Source organism: Rhinopithecus roxellana, chromosome 12 (assembly GCF_007565055.1).
Source record: "Rhinopithecus roxellana isolate Shanxi Qingling chromosome 12, ASM756505v1, whole genome shotgun sequence".
Lineage (NCBI taxonomy): Eukaryota > Metazoa > Chordata > Mammalia > Primates > Cercopithecidae > Rhinopithecus > Rhinopithecus roxellana.
Window position 1 is genome coordinate 30,164,122 of NC_044560.1, and position 18,454 is coordinate 30,182,575.

The window sequence follows — 18,454 nt, forward strand, 5'->3', positions numbered from 1 at the left end:
CTTGCAGGTCCCCCTTCAGGCGAGTGCAGAGGCAGTGTGAAGACGCTCTGTGTGACCAGGTGGGACGTGCGGCCCTCCCAGGGTTGGGGTCGGAGTGCAGGCCCTGCCTTGCCTCCTGAGGCCTGCGCTGTAGTTGAGTGCAGGGCTTTTGAGTTTCTTGAAGCTAAATTGACGGAAAAGTAGACGCTTGAGATTTTGTTGACTGAGGTTTTCAGCAAGTGGAGACTGGAGAGTGATAGAGCATCAGGGAAAAGGAATCTTCAGAGAGGTGGCAAAACCTGCTGCGGTGGGAAGTCTTAAGTTTTTCTTCATCCCTGGCAATCCATGTGGACCATTTCTGGACCACAGTTGGCTCTGCTGTCCCGGGAACCAGTGACTTAGTCTCTTCCTGCTCTTCTCAGATCTGGCTCTGGGCCAGAGGTGTGTGCTGGCGACCCCATCTCAGGGCCCCGCTGGCCACGAGCTTCTTGGAGCAGCCAAGGAAGAGCTGAGTCTGTCCTTTTTTTTTCTGAGATGGAGTCTCACTCTTTTTGCCCAGACTGGAGTACAGTGGCATGATCTCTGCTCACTGCAACCTCTGCCTCCTGGATTCAAACAGTTCTCCTGCCTCAGCCTCCCGAGTAGCTACGATTACAGGCATGCGCCACCATGTCTGGCTAATTTTTGTATTTTTAGTAGAGACGGGGCTTCACCATGTTGGCCAGGCTCTGTGCTCTTCTTCTTAACACCAGGTTATTTCCCTGAAACCAGGGTCCTGTGGTGGCTCAGCCAGACACTGATTCCCCTCCCAGTGAGGGAGCCCAGGCCTCTGCCACAGGGGTGTGAACGGAGGGGCTCCGTGTTGGGAGAGGCACCTGACTGTGCTGCTTGCCGTGGAGGTCTCAGCTTTCCGCTCTGTGCTGTGTTACTGCTTCGTGCTCCATCAGGGACCTACAGGTGTGTCTTATAATGACTGTTAAACTAAATTTTAATTTACTTTAAGTTTCACGGGTAATGTACAGATACGTTTCCTAGCATGTCTAATGGGTGTGGTTACCACAAATTTGCCAGCACACCTGCATACACTGTGGGTTTCTTTCATTTTTCTCTCTAATGTTGTCAACCTGAAATGAGCTGCGGGCACGGACTCTCCACAGTGAAGCTGCTTTGGGGCTAGCAGGGTGTTGTAGCCTGGGCTGTGTGTGCAGGGTCGGACTGTAGGTGCCTCCGGGGGCTTGGAGCAAAGGAGAGATTTTAAAACCAAACAGGAGACATTGACGTAAGCTGTCTAGAAACAAAGACCCTTGGGGACAGGGGCTTTTTGGGGGGTTGGGGGAGCACAGCAAGTCGGCTTGTTGTCAGGCAGGTGTCCCTGATCTGGAGTGCTGTGGTTTGGAGAGACTCCTGCCTTGTTACCGTCCTAGGCACTCGTGTGGGAGGGGTTCTCCTTCATGGCTATGCAAATTAACCTGCTCTAGTCACTTTTGTTTGTTTGTTTTTTATTTTATTGTTTTTGAGGCGTCTGGCTGTCACCCAGGCTGGAGTGCAGTGGCACGATCTCGGTTCACTGCAAGCTCCGCCTCCTGGGTTCACGCCATTCTCCTGCCTCAGCCTCCCGAGTAGCTGGGACTACAGGCGCCCGCCACCACGCCCGGCTAATTTTTTGTATTTTTAGTAGAGATGGGGTTTCACTGTGTTAGCCAGGAGGGTCTCGATCTCCTGACCTTGTGATCCGCCCGCCTCAGCCTCTCAAGTGCTGGGATTATAGGCATGAGCCACCACGCCCGGCCTCTAGTCACTTTTTAACTTGCCCTGGCTGCCTTCCCAGGTCCGCACACACTGGCTGGCCTCCTCCTATCCCGTTGCTCCCCTGCCCCACGCAGGATCTGCCGGGTTCTGCTGAGGTAGCTTCCATTTGCAGGAGCACCTGGTTGTGTCTGATGATGTTTCGCTGTTGTCGCAGCGCTGCCCCAGACATCCTTGTGCTCATCCGTCTGCTCACCGTAGCTGCTCCTTCCTGTGTCCCGTGCACACGCATGCTGCTCCCAGTTCAGTTGCTGACCCAGATGCTTGTCAGCTGAGTCCTGTTATGTGGCGGAAGTCAGGCTTCCCAGACTCCACCGTGGTTTTTGGAGACTCCTGGGGCCTGGAGTACAGTGGGTACTTCCTGGCGGCCACGCTGTCCTCTGGGCAGGACTGAGAGTGTAGTTTGGGAAGCACCTTAAACCCATAACCACATCGAACATTAAAACAAAGAGATTCGAAACTGAGTTGTTTCGTGGCCTTGGTGTATCTCTTCCTGCTGTGCTTCACTGGATGGATCTGTGTTTTGGGCCCTGGGGGTCTGGGCTTGCCACCAGGTGTCTTTTTAAATGGCCACCTTTAATGGCCTTTTAAAATGGCCTTTTAGGTAGGTTTACTCTCTTGGAAGAAAAAATTGCGTAAGTCATTATATAAAGAGTTACTTGAAAAAACTTTCCACGCTGTATGCAAATTTGAGACAATGGGGAAATAAAGTGCATGCGAGAAGTTCTGATGTGCTTGGAAGGTTTAACTTTTCATCCAGGTTTTCCTCCCCGAGAGGACGCACACAGGCGCAGAGAGCTGGCCCGAGTGCCCGCTGTCTCTGCTGAAGATAATGGAGCCATTTCTGGCAATTTGTCCTCATTATCAAAATCAGCCTGCGGAGTTTTCCGAGTTCCCATTTATGGAGAAGCAGAGTGGAACTACACTTGCCGCTCTGCTGTCTCATTTTTCAGGCTGTTTCTGGGAGGAGGTGGGCAGGGGGTTGCTGCACGGAGCTCTGAAATGGACTGTAAGAGGCACTCAGAGAATCTGGGGAGAGGCACCGGCTTTGAGGACAGCTGGGTCCCCGCAGAATCCTCATCTGCGTTGTGCTTTTAGTGAGATGATATTTCCCGGGGAAGCAGAGCTTGCTAGATCATTTGCTAACTCCCTCCGAGTGCGTGAGCTCATTTATAGAAGGGCAGGTTCCTCTGACCAGAGTCTTTGCGCTCCTTGGAGCCACGTTACCATGGCTGGTTACAGAGGAGCTGGGCGGGCCAAGTGGACACTACCCAGGAGGTGGTTGGACTGGGAGCTGTGCCCGCCGGGCTGGGCAGTTGGATCCTCTGAGGGTTGAGGGCTCCCTCTGGCCTTGCCCCCACTGCCTTCCACCCACCCACAGGCCCTTAGCAGAGTCTCCACCAGATCCCGCAGCTGGGGAAGCACCTCCTTGGATGCGTTCCGAGAGCTGCTGGGAGAGGCACGGCGGGGATTGGCTCTGATGGTCGCGCAGCTCTGGTGTTAGGGCAGTGCTTTCTGGATTTGGTTTCTCCTTGGTCAACAGCGTTTTCTTTGTTGTTTTTGTTTTGTTGGGATTTAGAGCGGAACAGGAAGTGACTGGGCAGTCTCTATCCAGAGTGCCTAGCGTTTGACGTCACAGGCCTCTGCTGTGTGCTTGGTCCGTAGGTCCCGTGAGTGCCGGCTCGTGCTGTGAGCTGCAGGAATTCAGGATTCCAGGACATACAGGAGATTTGTTTGCCCAACCTTCATGGCAGCAGAGGCCACAGGAGAGGGAGGGAAGGCGAGCTGCTGGGCCCAAGATGTGGGCCACATGGGGGTGATGGGAGGTGGGACAGGGCCATGGGGGAGCCTGATTTCTCCGGAGGTCTGGGTTATCCTGGAAGTCCAATGGGGAGTGGTGGTGTCTGCTGCAGTGGAGAGTCCTGTCACCGTGAAGGAGGCTGTCATGAGCCAGGCCAGGACAGGACATGGGCTGGAGTCTGGGCTGTGGGCCTCAGGGAAGCCAGGCAGATGACTCAGTGCACAGGGCTCCTACCCTGGCCTCTGAGTGGGCAGAGGTGGCCCCGTCAGGATGGGCTTAGGGTCTGGCTTGGTGGTGTCATGGCAGGCAAAGGCAGATGGCGGTGTATGTGAAATACCATAAGAAGCCTGGTGGGTTTCAGAGACTCCAGTGATGCTGGTGCTTCCTCATGCTGAGGTACAGGGGCTGAGCGCCCGGGGGCTGCTGGGCCATGAGGTGTCCATGTGGCCTGGGGAGGGGTTGCAGAAGCAGCACAAATGCCAGCTAGGGTGAGGCGGGGCTGGGCAGGTACAGGTGGCCCTGAGATGAGGCTGTTGGCTCTATAGGCAGCCCCTGGATGCTTGGGAGGCAGCCATGGCCTCATAAAGGGCAAAGGCTGTTCTCAGTCCCTGGCTCCAGGGGGACCACATGAAGGGCTGGCCTTGCCTCCCCAGGTGGGCCTCCCAGTGTTACCAGGCCTGCATGGAGAATCCTCAGCAGGACCTGGAGGACAGCTTGTGCTTAGTGGGCGTCTGTGAGGCTGCGAGCCAGGTTGGCAGCTCCCGCTCAGGAGCTTCTCAGTTCACAAGACAGCCTGAGTCAGGGGGCTGCACGACCGGGGCAGCTTCAGACCCCAGCTCTTCCAGGCAGGGAAGATGCAAAGATGACAGGTGAGGAAAAGCGCGTTAGGGAGCTCCAGGCACCCCGTGCTGTGAGACCTCCTGGCCTAGGAAGAACAAGGGATGCATACCATGAGGACGAGGCCGGCTGCACCCCCTCTCCTGGCTGCCGGTGTATGCCAAGGCTCTAGACAGACAGTGACGCTTTTGGGTGGCACCGTCACTGCTGTTGATCCTGAGCAGTAACCAGCAGCCGCCCCGTTACAGACAAGGTGGTAAGGTCTGTGGATACCTGATTACCTGGGGGTCCAGGGGCCCACCGCCCCCCACTCAGGCTGACACATTCCCTCTCCTGCCCCACTGTGCTTCCTCCTAGGCCCGCCAGCGCCAGCACCTCGAGGTCTCGCTGCCCCGCAGGACTCGCCTGTGGGACCGGGGGTAAGTCCAGGCCCCCCACGGCCTCCTTCAGAATTCCAGAGTCAATTACTTGCAAGAAAACCCTCTGTCTCCGCTTAAACACAGTTGCTCCCTGTGTGCTTCTGTGTGGCTGGGGAGGATTGCTGGCGGCGGCGGGGTGTCCCCTCCTGCCCTGTCTGTGCACTCCCAGTGCGGGCTTTTAGAGGGGCTGCTGGCTCGCAACCCCTATGTTGCTGTATAGGGCATCTCCACATCTCCCTGGCAGTTACATCTCATGGTGGCAACTCTTTCAGGACTGGATGGCCTTCGCTTTTTCTGAGAGACACCGAGGTGTGGTCCTCACCCTCTTTGCTCTCCAGACTAACTCCACCAGGAGCGGTGCCTGGCAGCTATTGGTGTCCAGGGCACCCGCCAGGCACCCTTGGCCCTGTAGGCCAAGCAGCCACTGCTGGTGGAGACTAGCACTGCTCTGAGAACCATGAGCTGCTGGCAGCTGCATGTCGAATGGTGCAGATCCCCATGGCGCTGGGACTTCCTGGGTGGGAGGAGAGGCTCCTTCCCGCTGGGCCGTTGCCCGCCGGCGGTCTGAGCTGAGCTCCTGCTTGGCTGCCATTCTGGAGTCCCGAGACACCCGTGGTGCTCACCTGTGGCTCCAGGCTGGCTTTGGCTGTGTGATTTCGAGTGAGGTCAGATGTGGCTTGTTCCTGCTGATGACTTTGTCTGCCAGCATAACCCTCAAAATTGACTTTCTAGAAAAGTTGACTAATTCAGTATCCAAGGCTGTCTCCAGGAAGCAGCTTTAGTATGTCGTCTGCAGTGGGAAGCTGGATCACAAATGAAGAATACTGGATTCACCTAAAGACACGAGTCTGTGGACGGCCTCCCGGGCTTCCTGCTGGCCCAACCTGGCATTTTCCCTGGAGCAGTTTCTATGTGACCCTGAGTAGTCACAATACCTTGCGGGGTCTCAGGGAAGCTGGGCAGGCCCCAAAGATCTCCTCTGCTCCCTGAAGATGCTGCTAGGGTCCCCTGGGGATGCTTCATGCACCCCGCCTCCCATTCGTTCCTCAGTGCCTCTTCATACATTGGGGCCTCTCTGCCAGCACCTGGTGTGGGCCAGCCACCGTTGCTGACAGTGAATGTCTCAGGTGCTGGCTGTGTGTACTGGAGTTAGAGTCCAGGTTTGAGATCCGTGGCTTCAGTAGTGCCTGGGCCCCCAGCCCTCGGCATCAAGGTGGTCATTGCCTTAACAGGGAGGTTTGTTCGATAGGAGTGCAGGTGGCTAGAATCGGCAGGGCCTTGGAGGTGCTCAGTCCAGTGCTGGCAAGGGACAGAGAGGCATGGGCCAGGCTGCCCCTGTAGCTGGAAATGCTTTCTCCTTTCTTGCTTGTTTTCCTTGTTAATAATATTCTTATTTAAATATTATGATCTGGGGTAGATCATGGAATCACCTCTCTGTCATTAAATAAAGGAACTTGAGAAGTGGTCCCAGGTTCCAGAGCTGCCCTGGCCGGGAAGCTGCAGGCATCACTCCCTTCCATGGCTGGATCCAGGGCTGCCCCGTTCCCCGGTGTGGCCAGTGCATGCTGGGAGCTTTGTGGATGGACTGGCAAGTTTCTGAGCCCCTCACCTGTGCTCTCTTTCCTTCCAGTTGTCGATTTCCCAGCTGGTGGCCTCCCCGCGATCCCCGACTCAGCACTGCTTGGCCAGGCCTACTTCACAGCTGCCCTGTGGCTCTCGGGCCTCCCCGTCTCAGGGAGTAAGTGCTGCCCACCTCCCGCCTCGCCTTCCACCAAGGAATGGCTCCACAACTCCTCACTTCGGGTTTTTGTGCTGTGCTGGTCCTCAGGTGGCAGAGACCTTGCAGGTTCCTTGGGATGTGGGTTGGGCGGGGGGCATTGCTTACTCTGAGGCCTCAGACAGTTGCCACCATTCTGTCTTGGAGACCAAAGAAGAATGTGGCCCGTGAGTTCTTCATGCCACGGCACTTGATTCAGATTGTGATCTACCCACGAAAACAAAGCTGAGGTGCCCCTAGGTCTCTACATGAAAGTAAAAGGAAGGTGTGGCTGAATCTGTAGACAGAGGCTGAGACAGGCACCCACCACCCCGGGACCCTCCTTGCTGTCAGCAGCTAAAGGAGGTGAGTGGAGGCCCCCATCCTGGCCTCAGGGTGCGCTCCTGGCTAAGATTGGCCCGCATTGCCACCAGCCTTGGGGAATTCCTATGGAGTTTGGTTTCCAAAGTCAGCTGATTCACCTGCAAACCGCATCTCGGGTCCTAACTGGAGTTATGTTGAGGAAAAACAGTTTCTTTTAATTCCTTGTTTGAAAACACTTCTAGCACCATGAGTCTCTGCCGCCTTATCTAAAGCATCTCTGGGGCTCGTGTGTTTGTGAAGAACTTGCCTAGCTTTTTATTACTGGTGCCTGAGACATGATATGTGAGAATGACCTGGTTTCCTCTGGACTGGAACAGAAAGCCTGGGAATGAAGCTTGAGGGAGCACATTCCCAACTCCCAAGCCAGCTCCTTGCTGAGAGGCCTGCCTCGGCCTTGGAGGGGAGTGGAGGTGGAATACGAGTGAATGACAGGAAGGTTCAGGGGCTGTGAGGACAAAAGACTGTCCAAACACACCAGCGAGGGGCTCGGTGCCACGGTTTATCTTGGAGTGTTGAGGAAGCTTCATCTTTCTGTTCTATAAACATATTTTGATGTGAATTTCCCATCTCAGGTGTCAGATGTCTCCCACAGTCCTGACCTGCTCATAAAATTAGGATTCCTTCCTCACTGCTTCTCAGCTCACAAATTGGGTTGCCACATGAAATATAGGGTGCCCAGTTAAATTTGGACTTCAGGTAAACAACAAATAATTTTTTGGTATAAGTATGTCCCAAATATTGCAGGGAACATACTTATACTAAAATTATTTGTTGTTTCCCTGAAATTCAAGTGTAATTGAACCTTCTGTATTTTTATTTGCTAGAGCTGGCAACCCTCCAGAGGCAATTCATCGATGAATCCCCTTAGATCTGGGCACCGTTGGTTGTTAGGAGTTGGGGTCCTTGGTGGCCTCACTCGAAAGCCCTCGTTTTGTTCAGCAGGAGTTCCCATTGGAGGGCGGTATCTCCCACCTGGAAGCTGACCTGAGCCAGACCTGCCTGGTCCTGGAAACATCCATTGCTGAACGGTTACAGGAGCTGCCGTTCACGCCTTTGCATGCCCCTATTGTTGCGGGAACACAGACCAGGAGGTGAGGTGTGGGTCTGGGTGGGATGGAACCAGGCACGTGCTGTGTCGTCAGACTGTTGGACCTTGTGAACACCAGGCGTTCCACAGGGAGGTGCATCAATGGGTGCCCCCTTTCCCGGGAGGCTGCCTGAGGAGTATCTGTCTCAGCTCTGCAGGGCAGCCCTCGAGAGCCTCCATGGTGCTCCTGCAGTCCTCCGGCTTTCCCGAGATTCTGGATGCCAATAAACAGCCAGCTGAGGCTGTCAACCCTACAGACCCCGTGACGTTTAACCCTCAGAAGGAGGAATCGGATTGTCTGCAAAGCAACGAGATGGTGCTACAGTTTCTTGCCTTTAGCAGGTAAATGCTTGAATATTCTGTGTTACTCATCTGGCTTTCACATTTCCTGTGTTGAAGAGAAACTTTGCTGAGATTCTGACCTGGCAGAACTCTCTGTGCTCGGGTCTCAGTAGATTCGGGAGTGCCATCTGTTTTTGTCTTATCTTGGCGGGGACCCACCCATGGTATGCTAAATGCTGGGAAAGCTGCTTCGCCCCATCTTTTGTGGTCCTTCGGTGTGTTGTCCAGGTCTTAGATCTTAGTGTAGCTCCGAAGGCAGCTTCTGTAGCCGGGAGTGTCCTTATACTCTTGAGTGCTGCTGTCTGGCCAGCTTGCTGAGAGCACAGCAAAGCGGTTCCGTTGGTGACCGTGGCAGCCTCTTTACTGTTGCCCCAGCAACTAAGGTGCCTGGACCATCCCCTTATGCGAATGCACATCAGACCCCTCAGGTGCTGTGCCATGGATACTCGATTAACCCAGAGCTGTTGTTGGATTCAGAGTGGCCCAGGACTGCCGAGGAACATCATGGCCAAAGACTGTGTATTTCACCTTCCAGTTCTACCGCTTCCCACCCGCAACAACGCCACGACTGCAGCTGGTCCAGCTGGGTGAGGCTGGCCAGCCCGGCTCTGGTGCCCTGACCCACATCCTCGTGCCTGTGAGCAGAGACGGCACCTTTGATGCTGGTGAGTACTCATGTGCGTGGCAAAGGTGAGACATTCTGTGCTGAGTTGTGTGTGTAAATTGTCAATGTTATGGAAGTGGTACTATGAAAAGTTTAAAACATATACAACATTAGAATAACACGGTGAACCAGTGCAGCAAGCCCTCAGCCCCAGCAGCTCTTAGCTACCTCCCAACCCAGCGTCCTCCCCCAAGCCAGGGTTGTTTTGAAGCAAATCCCAGACATTACACAATTTCATGTATGAGTATTTCCTTATGTGTATCTAAAAAATTAAGAATTCTTATTGAAAAACATAATTGGTATTTCCCACCTAAAATAATAACTCCTAATATCATCAAGTATCTAGCCAATGTTACAATTTTGCTAGTAACCTCGTACCATTTTTTTAAGTTTGTCCAGAAATAAGGTCCATACTGGTCGTGGAGCAGTGTGGCTCTTCAGTCTCTGTCTGCAGTTGCTTCACCGTGCCTGTCTCTGTTGTTTCTTTTTTATGTATTTGTTGAAGAAGCCACATTGTACTGTAGAGCATCCACCCCACAGTCTGGATTTTGTTTTTGTATCCTGGTGGTAACATAAAGGTGTTGTTCTCTCCCCTCTTTACCTGTCAATTGGGAGTTAGATCTAGATGCATTGTTAGATGCTTGGTTTTGTTTTTGTTTTTGGCAAGAATTCTTTGTAGCGGGTGATGTTTGTGCCACCTCCTTCACCTCTGCTGCACCCTTGGCGTCTGCTTACTTCTTTTTATGTTGCACCAGCAGCCATTATGCCCACTGCTGTGTCACTTGTGCAGTAGTGACGTTCTGTTTCTAGAACACCTCCCTTGTTTGTTAGCTGGGATGCTTCCAAAGCCAGAAACCTCCCGGCATCAACTTTTTGCTTATGTTGAGATGCGGTTTGTATGGGAAAGGCTGGATGATACTTGATTCTTACCTTTATTTGCCAATTTCCAAAGTAATTACATGGTTCCCTGGCATCCTTCAAGGATGGGGACCAATGACTTTCTTTTCTTCAGGTGTCATTGTAAACTAATAAATTGAAGCTACATTGAATAGAAACACGCCTGACATGTTGGTATTTTTATTGATGGTCAGTTTCCCCATCTTGGTTAGTGACACAGCTCATAAGGGACCCAGCTGGGGTCTCAAACACTGCTGCCTCTCGAGGTAGAAAGTGGCAGGTGGGAAAAGTGATGTTGAAGTACTGACCTCAAGTGCAAGTAGCCTAGCAATGGCACCTGACAACAGAGACACAAAGCAAATGCAGCGCTAGGGATCGAGGAGGCTGTTAAACAATAGCCAAGAAAGTAATTCCCTAGGAAAAGGAACAGTTCTGAATCCGTGAACTTCTAACATACGTAACCTCAAGATAGGAAGGAGAACTTGATGGACTTATAAGGAGAAATCGGCAAAACCCCACAATCCTGGGAGCTCTAGACGTACTTCTCAGTAGATTGTTGATCAAACAGAAATAAATTAATAAGGATATTATAAAATACAGTTTAAAAAGGTGATCTGAGAAAACCTGTACACCCCATTTAGAGAATATGCATTATTTTAAAGCATACTTTGAACCATAGAAAAACGGATCATCATTCATATATATGTTTTTAGCTCACCAAGCAGGCATCACCCTATACTAAGAGAATTGGTATCAAATCTAATTTTATAACTTTCTCTGGTCATAATGCCACAAGATCAAAAGTCAGTCACTCCCTCCCCTACAACCACTCTGAACTGCTTTTTTTTTTTTTTTTTAATTTTAAAACATGCTTCTAATTATTCCATGGGTCACTGAAGGCCTCAAATAGAAATGCCTAATTATTTAAAACTGAATGACAAAATAATATTGCATATCAAAACTTAGGAGATGCAAGTAAAATTGTAAATACAGGGGAATTTACAGTTTTAAATGCCTGTGTTGGTGAAGAAGAGAAGTACCCTTCCAGATATTGTTTTAATTGTTCAACTTAAGAAGTTTGGGGGGAGAAAAGACAGACAAACCCAATAAAAGTAGAAGGAAAAAAATTTGATGAGTGTAAATGCTTAGAAGACAAAACAATAGAACAGGTCAGCCAAACAGTTGGGCACCAGGGTCACCAGGTACAACAGGGCATGCTTCTTGTTTCTTGTCCATGGGCACAGTCAGTCAAGAGAGGCAGATGGCGGAGATGAAAATATCACTGTCTTTATCATGCATTTATTCATGATAAAGAGGGTGTAGGACTTGGTTGGTCTGAGAGCCAGCTGTGCCCACTGGCGCCAGCCCCCAATGTGGATAGCCTTTGATGCAGGTGGAAGTTGGCCAGACAGCAGCGGGCTTGGCACCTGGGGTGAGCCCTCGCCTCTCTGCATGCCTGGAAGCACATCTCGGACTGTTGCATTCTCTCCTGTGGGCAGATCTGAAAAGAAGAGAGTGGGGAGGAGGAGTGAGCAGCCTAGTTAGTTAGTTAGCTCAGTTAGTCTATTCCCCATCCCCAGTCAGCTGAGCTGCTCTTGCCCTGAGAGGCACAGGGGCTGGGCAGAGAGAGGCCACAGGAGGCTCCTTTGCATGGAGTTGTGAAGCCAGGGAAGGACATGCTCCTACAACATTTCTGGGGTTTGGTTTTCTCAACTCATTGGCCTTCATCGTTACTAAACCAGGGGTGTGGCCTTTGTCTTTGCGGGGAGGGGGCTGGTCACCACCATGGCGTTTCCAACCTTCCTGGATCACTTCAACTAAGCCAACCACCTTTCCTTTTTCATTCCTCCCAAGGCCTTTGGTAGGCAGTCCAACTGATGTCCCCAGAAGGCTGTAAAATGGATCAGATTAATGCGTTGCTCTCAAGGCTCCTCTGTACCCACTGCTGAAGACTCATTCCCTACTCTGTTTCCCATTCCAAATTCCATCCAGTCATTTTATCCAGCACAACTCATCAGAGGCTCTGCAGTGAAGTTAAATGATAGCATTGAGATCATTCAATAAAAAGGCCAACCACTTAGAGATGCTCCTGGCTTGAATATCAACCCCTTTCCATGATGAATTTCCCAGAGAGGAATTAAAGTCCCCAAATTAAATTTCCTTGCAGGTTGAAGTCCAAAGAAATGAAACTCCAAAATCAAATTTTCTTGTCATTATGAATTAAAATCCAAAGTCCAAAATCCTTAAGTTGAAGTCCAAAAAAACCCCACCCGACTGATTTCCATTTCTTACATAGCTGAGTCTCTGCTTGGGCAGGTCTGGACTTCCTTCAGCAGCCGCAGCTTGCGGGAGGGTTCTCCCTGGACGACGGGCACGGTTCCCTAGGGCCTTGGGAGTTGCATCAGTTCAGGACTGAGCCTCTCATAAGCCTCACTTAAAAGATACTTGTTGTTGTTGTTGAACTATAACATGCGTATGGTAAAGAGCACAGATTGCCAGTGCATGGTTCTATTATTTTAAAAAATTAATAATTTTATTTTTTTAGATCGGTTTTAGGTTTACAGAAAAATTGAGTAGCTGGTACAGAGAGTTCCCACAGGACCTCCCCCTCCAAGAGTTTCCCCTATTATTAACATTTTGCATTGGTGTGACCTGTTCTTTCTTCGGGTTGTTTTTGGGGGTTTTTTTTTTTTTTTTGAGACAGGATCTTACTCTGTCACCCAGGCCAGAGTGCAGTGGCACAATCACGGCTCACTGCAACCCCTACCTCCTGGGCTCAAACAATCCTCCCACCTCGGCCCCCACGTAGCTGGGAGCACAGGCATGCACCACCGTGCCCAACTAACGCTTTTTTGTAGTTTTTATAGAGATGGGGTTTTGCCATGTTGGCCAGGCTGGTGTTGAACTCCTTGGCTCAAGTGATCCTCCTGCCTCAGCCTCCCAAAGTGCTGAGATGTCAGGTGTGAGCCACCATACCTGCTGTGTGACACATTTGTTACAATTGATGAACCAGTATTAAAAAAGTATTATGAACTAAACTCATAGTTTACGCTAAAGTTCATTCTGCATTATACAGTCTGTGATTTTGACAAATACATGACATTGTGATTCCACCATGATGGATCATACGGAATAGCTTCATCGCCCTACACCCCCGCTGCGCTCCACCTATTCAGCCCTCCCTCCTCTCCGGGCACTACTGTTCTTTTGACTGTTTCCATGTTGCCTCTTCCAGAACGTCATACAAGTGGTACCATAGTTTGTGGCTTTTCAAAACTGGTTTCTTCCAGCACTGTGGATTTGAAGTTCCTCCATGGCTGTTTATGTCTCGCTCAGTCATTTCTTGGATTGCTGAATGACACTTCATTGCACATACATGCCACAGCCTGTTTTTCCATTCACCTCTTGAAGGGCATCTTGGTTGTTTACAGTTTTTGGCAATTTTGAATAAAGCTGTTAGAAACATTTGTGTACGGGGTTTTGTGTGTACATAATGTTTCAACTCACGGGTAAATACCAAGGAGTGTGGTTGCTGGATCACGTGGTAAGAGTATGTTTAGTTTTGTTCGGAATCACCATACTGTCTTCCAAAGTGGCTGGGCCTTTTGGCGTTCCCACCAGCAGTGAATGAGGGTTCTGGTTGCTCCGTATCCTCACCAGCATTTGGTCTTGTCAGTGGTTGGGATTTTCGCTGCTCTAGCAGGCCGTACAGTGGGGTCTTGTTGTTGTAATTTGCAGTTCTCTAGTGACGTATGATGTGGGGCATCTTCTCGTGCTTATTTGCCTTCTGTACATCTTCCTCCATGAGATTTCTGCTCAGATACCTGAACGGATGTCTGTATACATTTTGGGTGCAAGTCATTATCAGACATGTATTCTGCAAATGTTTTTTCCCGATCTATGGCTTGTCTTTTTATTCTCTTACCAGCATGTTTGGCAGAGTGAAGTTTTTCATTTTAATGAAGTCCAGCTCATTAGTTATTTCTCTTATGGATTGTGCATGGGTTGTATCTGAAAAGCCATCTCTGAGGTCACCTAGATTTTGTTCTGTGTTATCTCCTAGGAGTTGTATAGTTCTGTGGTTCACATTTAGGTCTGTGATCCATTTTGAGCTAATTTTTATAAAAGGTACAAATTTTACCAAGTGAACACATCTGCGTAACCACCTCCCAGCCCGGAAGGGGCTCTGGAACAGGATGCAGAGGCCTCCCTCACCCCAGTCCTTCACCTCATCCAAGGGAACCACCCTTCTGAATTCCACTACCGTAGATCGATTTTGCCCCCTTTTTTGGACTTCGGTGGGATCATGTTTTATGTTCTGTTTTGGATCCCACTTTTGCTGGCCTCTTGTCTGTGAGGTCCCTGTTCTGTCTATAGCACTAGAGTTTCCATTTTCCTGGCTGTAGAGAAACCCAGTGTCTGGTGATTCTGTGATACTTCTCCATTCAAATAGGCAATGGAATGGGTTCTAGTTTTTGGCTCTTTTGCGTAATGCTGCTGCGAGTGTGCTTTTGGTGCACATGGGCCATTGTGTTGGATATGTGCCTGGGAGGGAACGGCTGGGTTGTGGAGCAGCACCTGTTGTTAGATTTAATGGATCTGCCAGGCAGGTTTCCCTCGTGCTGTGCCAGCTTCCACATCCATCAGCAGGAGCCCGGCAGCCCAAACAGCGCCATGCCCTTGCCAGTCACATGGTGATCACTGGTTTCTTTGTTTCTTTGAACCATCCTGATGTGGAGGCATCTGGTGGTCGGAGCTTCCGTGATGATACTGAGTGCCTTTCACAGGCCTGCTGGCCTCGGGGGTATCGTCGTTCATGAGGCATGTGTTTAGGTCCCCCCTGCCTGTTTTCTAGTGTGCTGTCTGTGTGTGTGTGTATGCGTGTGTGTGTTTCAACGGATAGGCATTCTTTCCATAGCCTGTCACCAGAGTTAATAGGACATGTAGGATTTTAAAGCACTGGCCCCATACCCACCAAATTTAGACAAGCCAATTCCCAGCCCCTGAATCATTGTCCTAAGGAAAATTATGTTCTCAGAATCCAAAATTTGACATTGCCAGAGACTCGGGTGTCTGAGTGAATAAGGGTAGATGGGAGAACACCTTGGTTCCAGCTTCCCAGGCCTTTACCTCGTCCTGATAGGGAGGAAGATCCACTAAGAGAGCAGCATCTGAGGCGGGGCTGTCTTCCTGGCAAAGCCGTTGGGGGGCTTGTGCCAAGGCCCTGCACACTGGTCCCCCTGAACTGAAGCTTCCCGCAGCCACGCCCGTGGGCCTGGAGTAGCCCAGGAGCCCAGGGCTCCCGAGAGTGGTTTTCTCCGTTTTTGGGTGTTCGGAGCTGTGAGTGGCCTTTCTTCTCATCACCTCTTCTTCCTGCACCTTTCGAGGGGCTCTGCCGAGGGCATGGTCTCCCCCGTGTGCCCTGGGGAGCCCATGGTTCCCTCCTCGGCCCTGGGCTTGGTGCCTTCGACCCTTTTTGCTTTCTTTGCTCCTGTCCTGGCCTTCTGCTTCCTAACATGTGTCTCTTGGTGTTTTTGTCTCGTGGGGCCCTCCTCAGTGTGAGAGCTGAAGTCACTGAATTTTGGATCAGCCAAGAGTATCTGTTCTTCTGAAGGACACCAGTCCATTTCCCCTCCCGGGGCCCTCCCAGCCGAGAGGCATCTCCATCAGACCAACCTCCAGTCCTGCTCCGGGCCACCTAGCACAGCCTCGCCATGTCTTGCTTAGTGGATCTCCTCTTTCCCAGGCCCTCTGCAAGAGCCCTAATCCCATATGTCCCCACCTACAGAAACCGTGCCATGTTTTGGAATGTTGCTTAACTGTTTATCTTGAATTATGTGAAAGTAAGTTGTAGACATGCATGGTAACACTCTACCTCTAAATAAGCAACGTGCATCTCTTAATAAGGGTACCCTTTTATATATGTGCCATTCTAGAATCACATTTAAGAGAATACGAATTTCGTAGTACCATTTCCCCATTTGTCCCCCATGTATGTTTTTTTGATCTGGGATCCAGCCCAGGTTCCTGTATTGTATTTGTGATTATCGCTTTAATCTGGTAGCCGCTTGCATTCTTTTCCAGTGACACTGGCTTTTGGGAGAGACCACGTGAGCTGTCTTGCGGAACGCCCCGTGTTCCATGCTCATCTGCTTGCTTCTTCCTGTTGTTGAGCTTGTTGCTTTATCCCTGCAGTTCTTGAACGCTGGGAGCGAGGGCTGAAAGCTCAGTTTGATTCTGGATCTCAGCATGAACACTTCATTGTCAGGGCCGTGTGCTTCACAGCCCACCACCTCAGGAGGCGCGAGTGCCAGACCATCTCATCGTTACGATGCCGATTTGGTCGCTTGGTTGAGATGCCCACCCCCAGGTTTCTCCTGTAGAAAGACTTTTTCCCTTTGAACTGACTGAAGAATTCCTTGGGCCGTTTTTTGGCTTCATGGAAATAATCTGGTCCCCAGCAACCTCCCACCTCTTGTTTTAACACCCTGGGCCGAGCTTTGCTTGCGTCAGTTATTTAATCGGTGTTTTCGAAATGGTGGTTTGTCTAATTCTATCATTTGGTCTGCTCTGCCTTTATTAGCTCACATTCTTTGTTAAAAAAGAACTTTTCCTACTGACAGGGGATGAACTACAGATACGTGCTCCAAAAAGATGTGTGCTCCAAAAAGACAAAGGTTTAATTCCTTCCCTTTAATTGCCGGTTTTCAGAGTGAGAAGTCAGTGGAATAGTTAGCCCAGTAGTGGCGATCCCAGTGTTAGGTATCTGGCTGTTTTCCTTTGTCTTTGGAGTGTGGCTGTGGCCTCCTGCATCTTCATCGATGCGCCAGATTGCACTCATTATTATTCCAGGAGCCCTTCCGGCCCTTCACCCACTCTGATTGGCCTTTGAGCGCCTCCTGCTTTCTGGAGCAGTGCCGATTCCAGGCTTATCTTGTGTTCTCCCTGCTGCCAGCCAGGGCCGGTTTCTCTGTGGAGCCTGGTCCGTCTGAATGGGCATGACGTTTCGGAGATCAGGATATGGGGTGCTGGCCGGGTGTGGTAGCTCACGCCTGTAATCCCAGCACTTTGGGAGGCCGAAGCAGGTAGATCACAAGGTCAGGAGATCGAGACCATCCTGGCTAACACGGTGAAACCCCGTCTCTACTAAAAATACAAAAAAATTAGCTGGGCGTTTTGGTGGGTGCCTGTAGTCCCAGCTACTTGGGAGGCTGAGACAGGAGAATGGCGTGAACCGTGGAGGCAGAGTTTGCAGTGAGCCGAGATCGCACCACTGCACTCCAGCCTGGGCAATAGAGCAACACTCCGTCTCAAAAAAAAAAAAAAGAAAAAGGATGTGGGGTGTTTTGATTCTGGGTCTTCTTGCTTCAAAGCCTTTTGCCGGGAAGAGCTGGGGGAATGTTAAAACGTGAGTTCATGTTGATCTTCCTAAGTCAGATTTAGAATTTTTCTCATAAATTTCCTTATATTATTTGTATCTCTCTTACACGGAAAATCATGGTTTCTCATCATGTATTTACTTATTTATTTTGCCTAACAGCGTATAGAATGCATTTTCCCAATGACACTGCTGATGTTAACTGTTGACTTAATGTCAACAGTGCGCGTCCTGCTCAAGTCAGGTTCTTCACAGTTCCTTTTGGGCTCTGTCCCACCGAGGGTGTAGAATTGGTTTAGTGTGACCAAAAGCCCTTGAAATAATTCTTATCTCCAGTTTGATATTCAGTACCCCGCGGGCTCCACCCCCTGCCCAGCCCCCTAACGGTAACCAGACTTTTCGTTTCTGGCTGATCCTTCCAGTGTTTTTATTGATTTGTTTTTTCAAAAATAAGCAAATATTTACATTTTATGTTCCCTGTTTTCTAATTCAGTGGTAACACACCAAACACGCTCTTCTGCTCCCTGCTTTTTTCAGTTAACGTCATAGCCCAAGTTTGGCTGCACAGACATCACCTGTGCCTGTTTCTACGGTAGCTGCGTCATGCTCTGTGGGCTGCACAGATGTCAGCTGTGCTTGTTTCTATGGTAGCTGCATCATGCTTTGTGGGGTGGTTGTGCTGAGTAAACAGCTGCACAACCACCCTAATAGACATTTGCATCATTTCCAGTATTTCGCTGTCTCAGCAGTTAGTTCTTTCTGGTTCTGGAAAGGGGATTATGGAATCGTAGGCTTCATTGGTATTGACAGACACTGCCCCGCACCCTCTGCCGGGTGCCGCTGCCCGGGGCTCCACTGGCAATCCCCGGGGCTGCTGGTTTCCTCTTGCTCGCCGTCACAATGGGGCGTTAACGGCTGGTGGCTTTACAGTCCCGTAGATGTGAAGTCCATCTTATTGCAGTTTTTTTGTTTTGTTTTGTTTGAAATGAAGTCTTACTCTGTTGCCCAAGCTGGAGTGCAGTGGCGCAATCTTGGCACACTGCAACCTCCACCTCCTGGGTTCAAGTGACTCTCCTGCCTCAGCCTCCTGAGTAGCTGGGATTA

The 18,454-nt window shown here is 50.5% G+C and overlaps 1 protein-coding gene across 3 annotated transcripts in view; it reads left to right on the plus strand.

Annotated features, from left to right (window-relative positions):
• NPHP4 (nephrocystin 4) overlaps positions 1 to 18,454 on the plus strand; it is a 143,559-nt gene that overhangs the window by 93,682 nt on the left and 31,423 nt on the right. For 2 of the 3 annotated variants that reach the window (XM_030942780.1, XM_030942781.1), the window contains 5 exons: positions 4,781 to 4,842; positions 6,473 to 6,580; positions 7,922 to 8,073; positions 8,220 to 8,411; positions 8,889 to 9,076. In XM_030942780.1, the coding sequence (XP_030798640.1) occupies positions 4,781 to 4,842; positions 6,473 to 6,580; positions 7,922 to 8,073; positions 8,220 to 8,411; positions 8,889 to 9,076 (702 nt within the window). The remainder of the gene's footprint in view (positions 1 to 4,780; positions 4,843 to 6,472; positions 6,581 to 7,921; positions 8,074 to 8,219; positions 8,412 to 8,888; positions 9,077 to 18,454) is intronic. The other variant, XM_030942779.1, reaches the window with a different exon arrangement.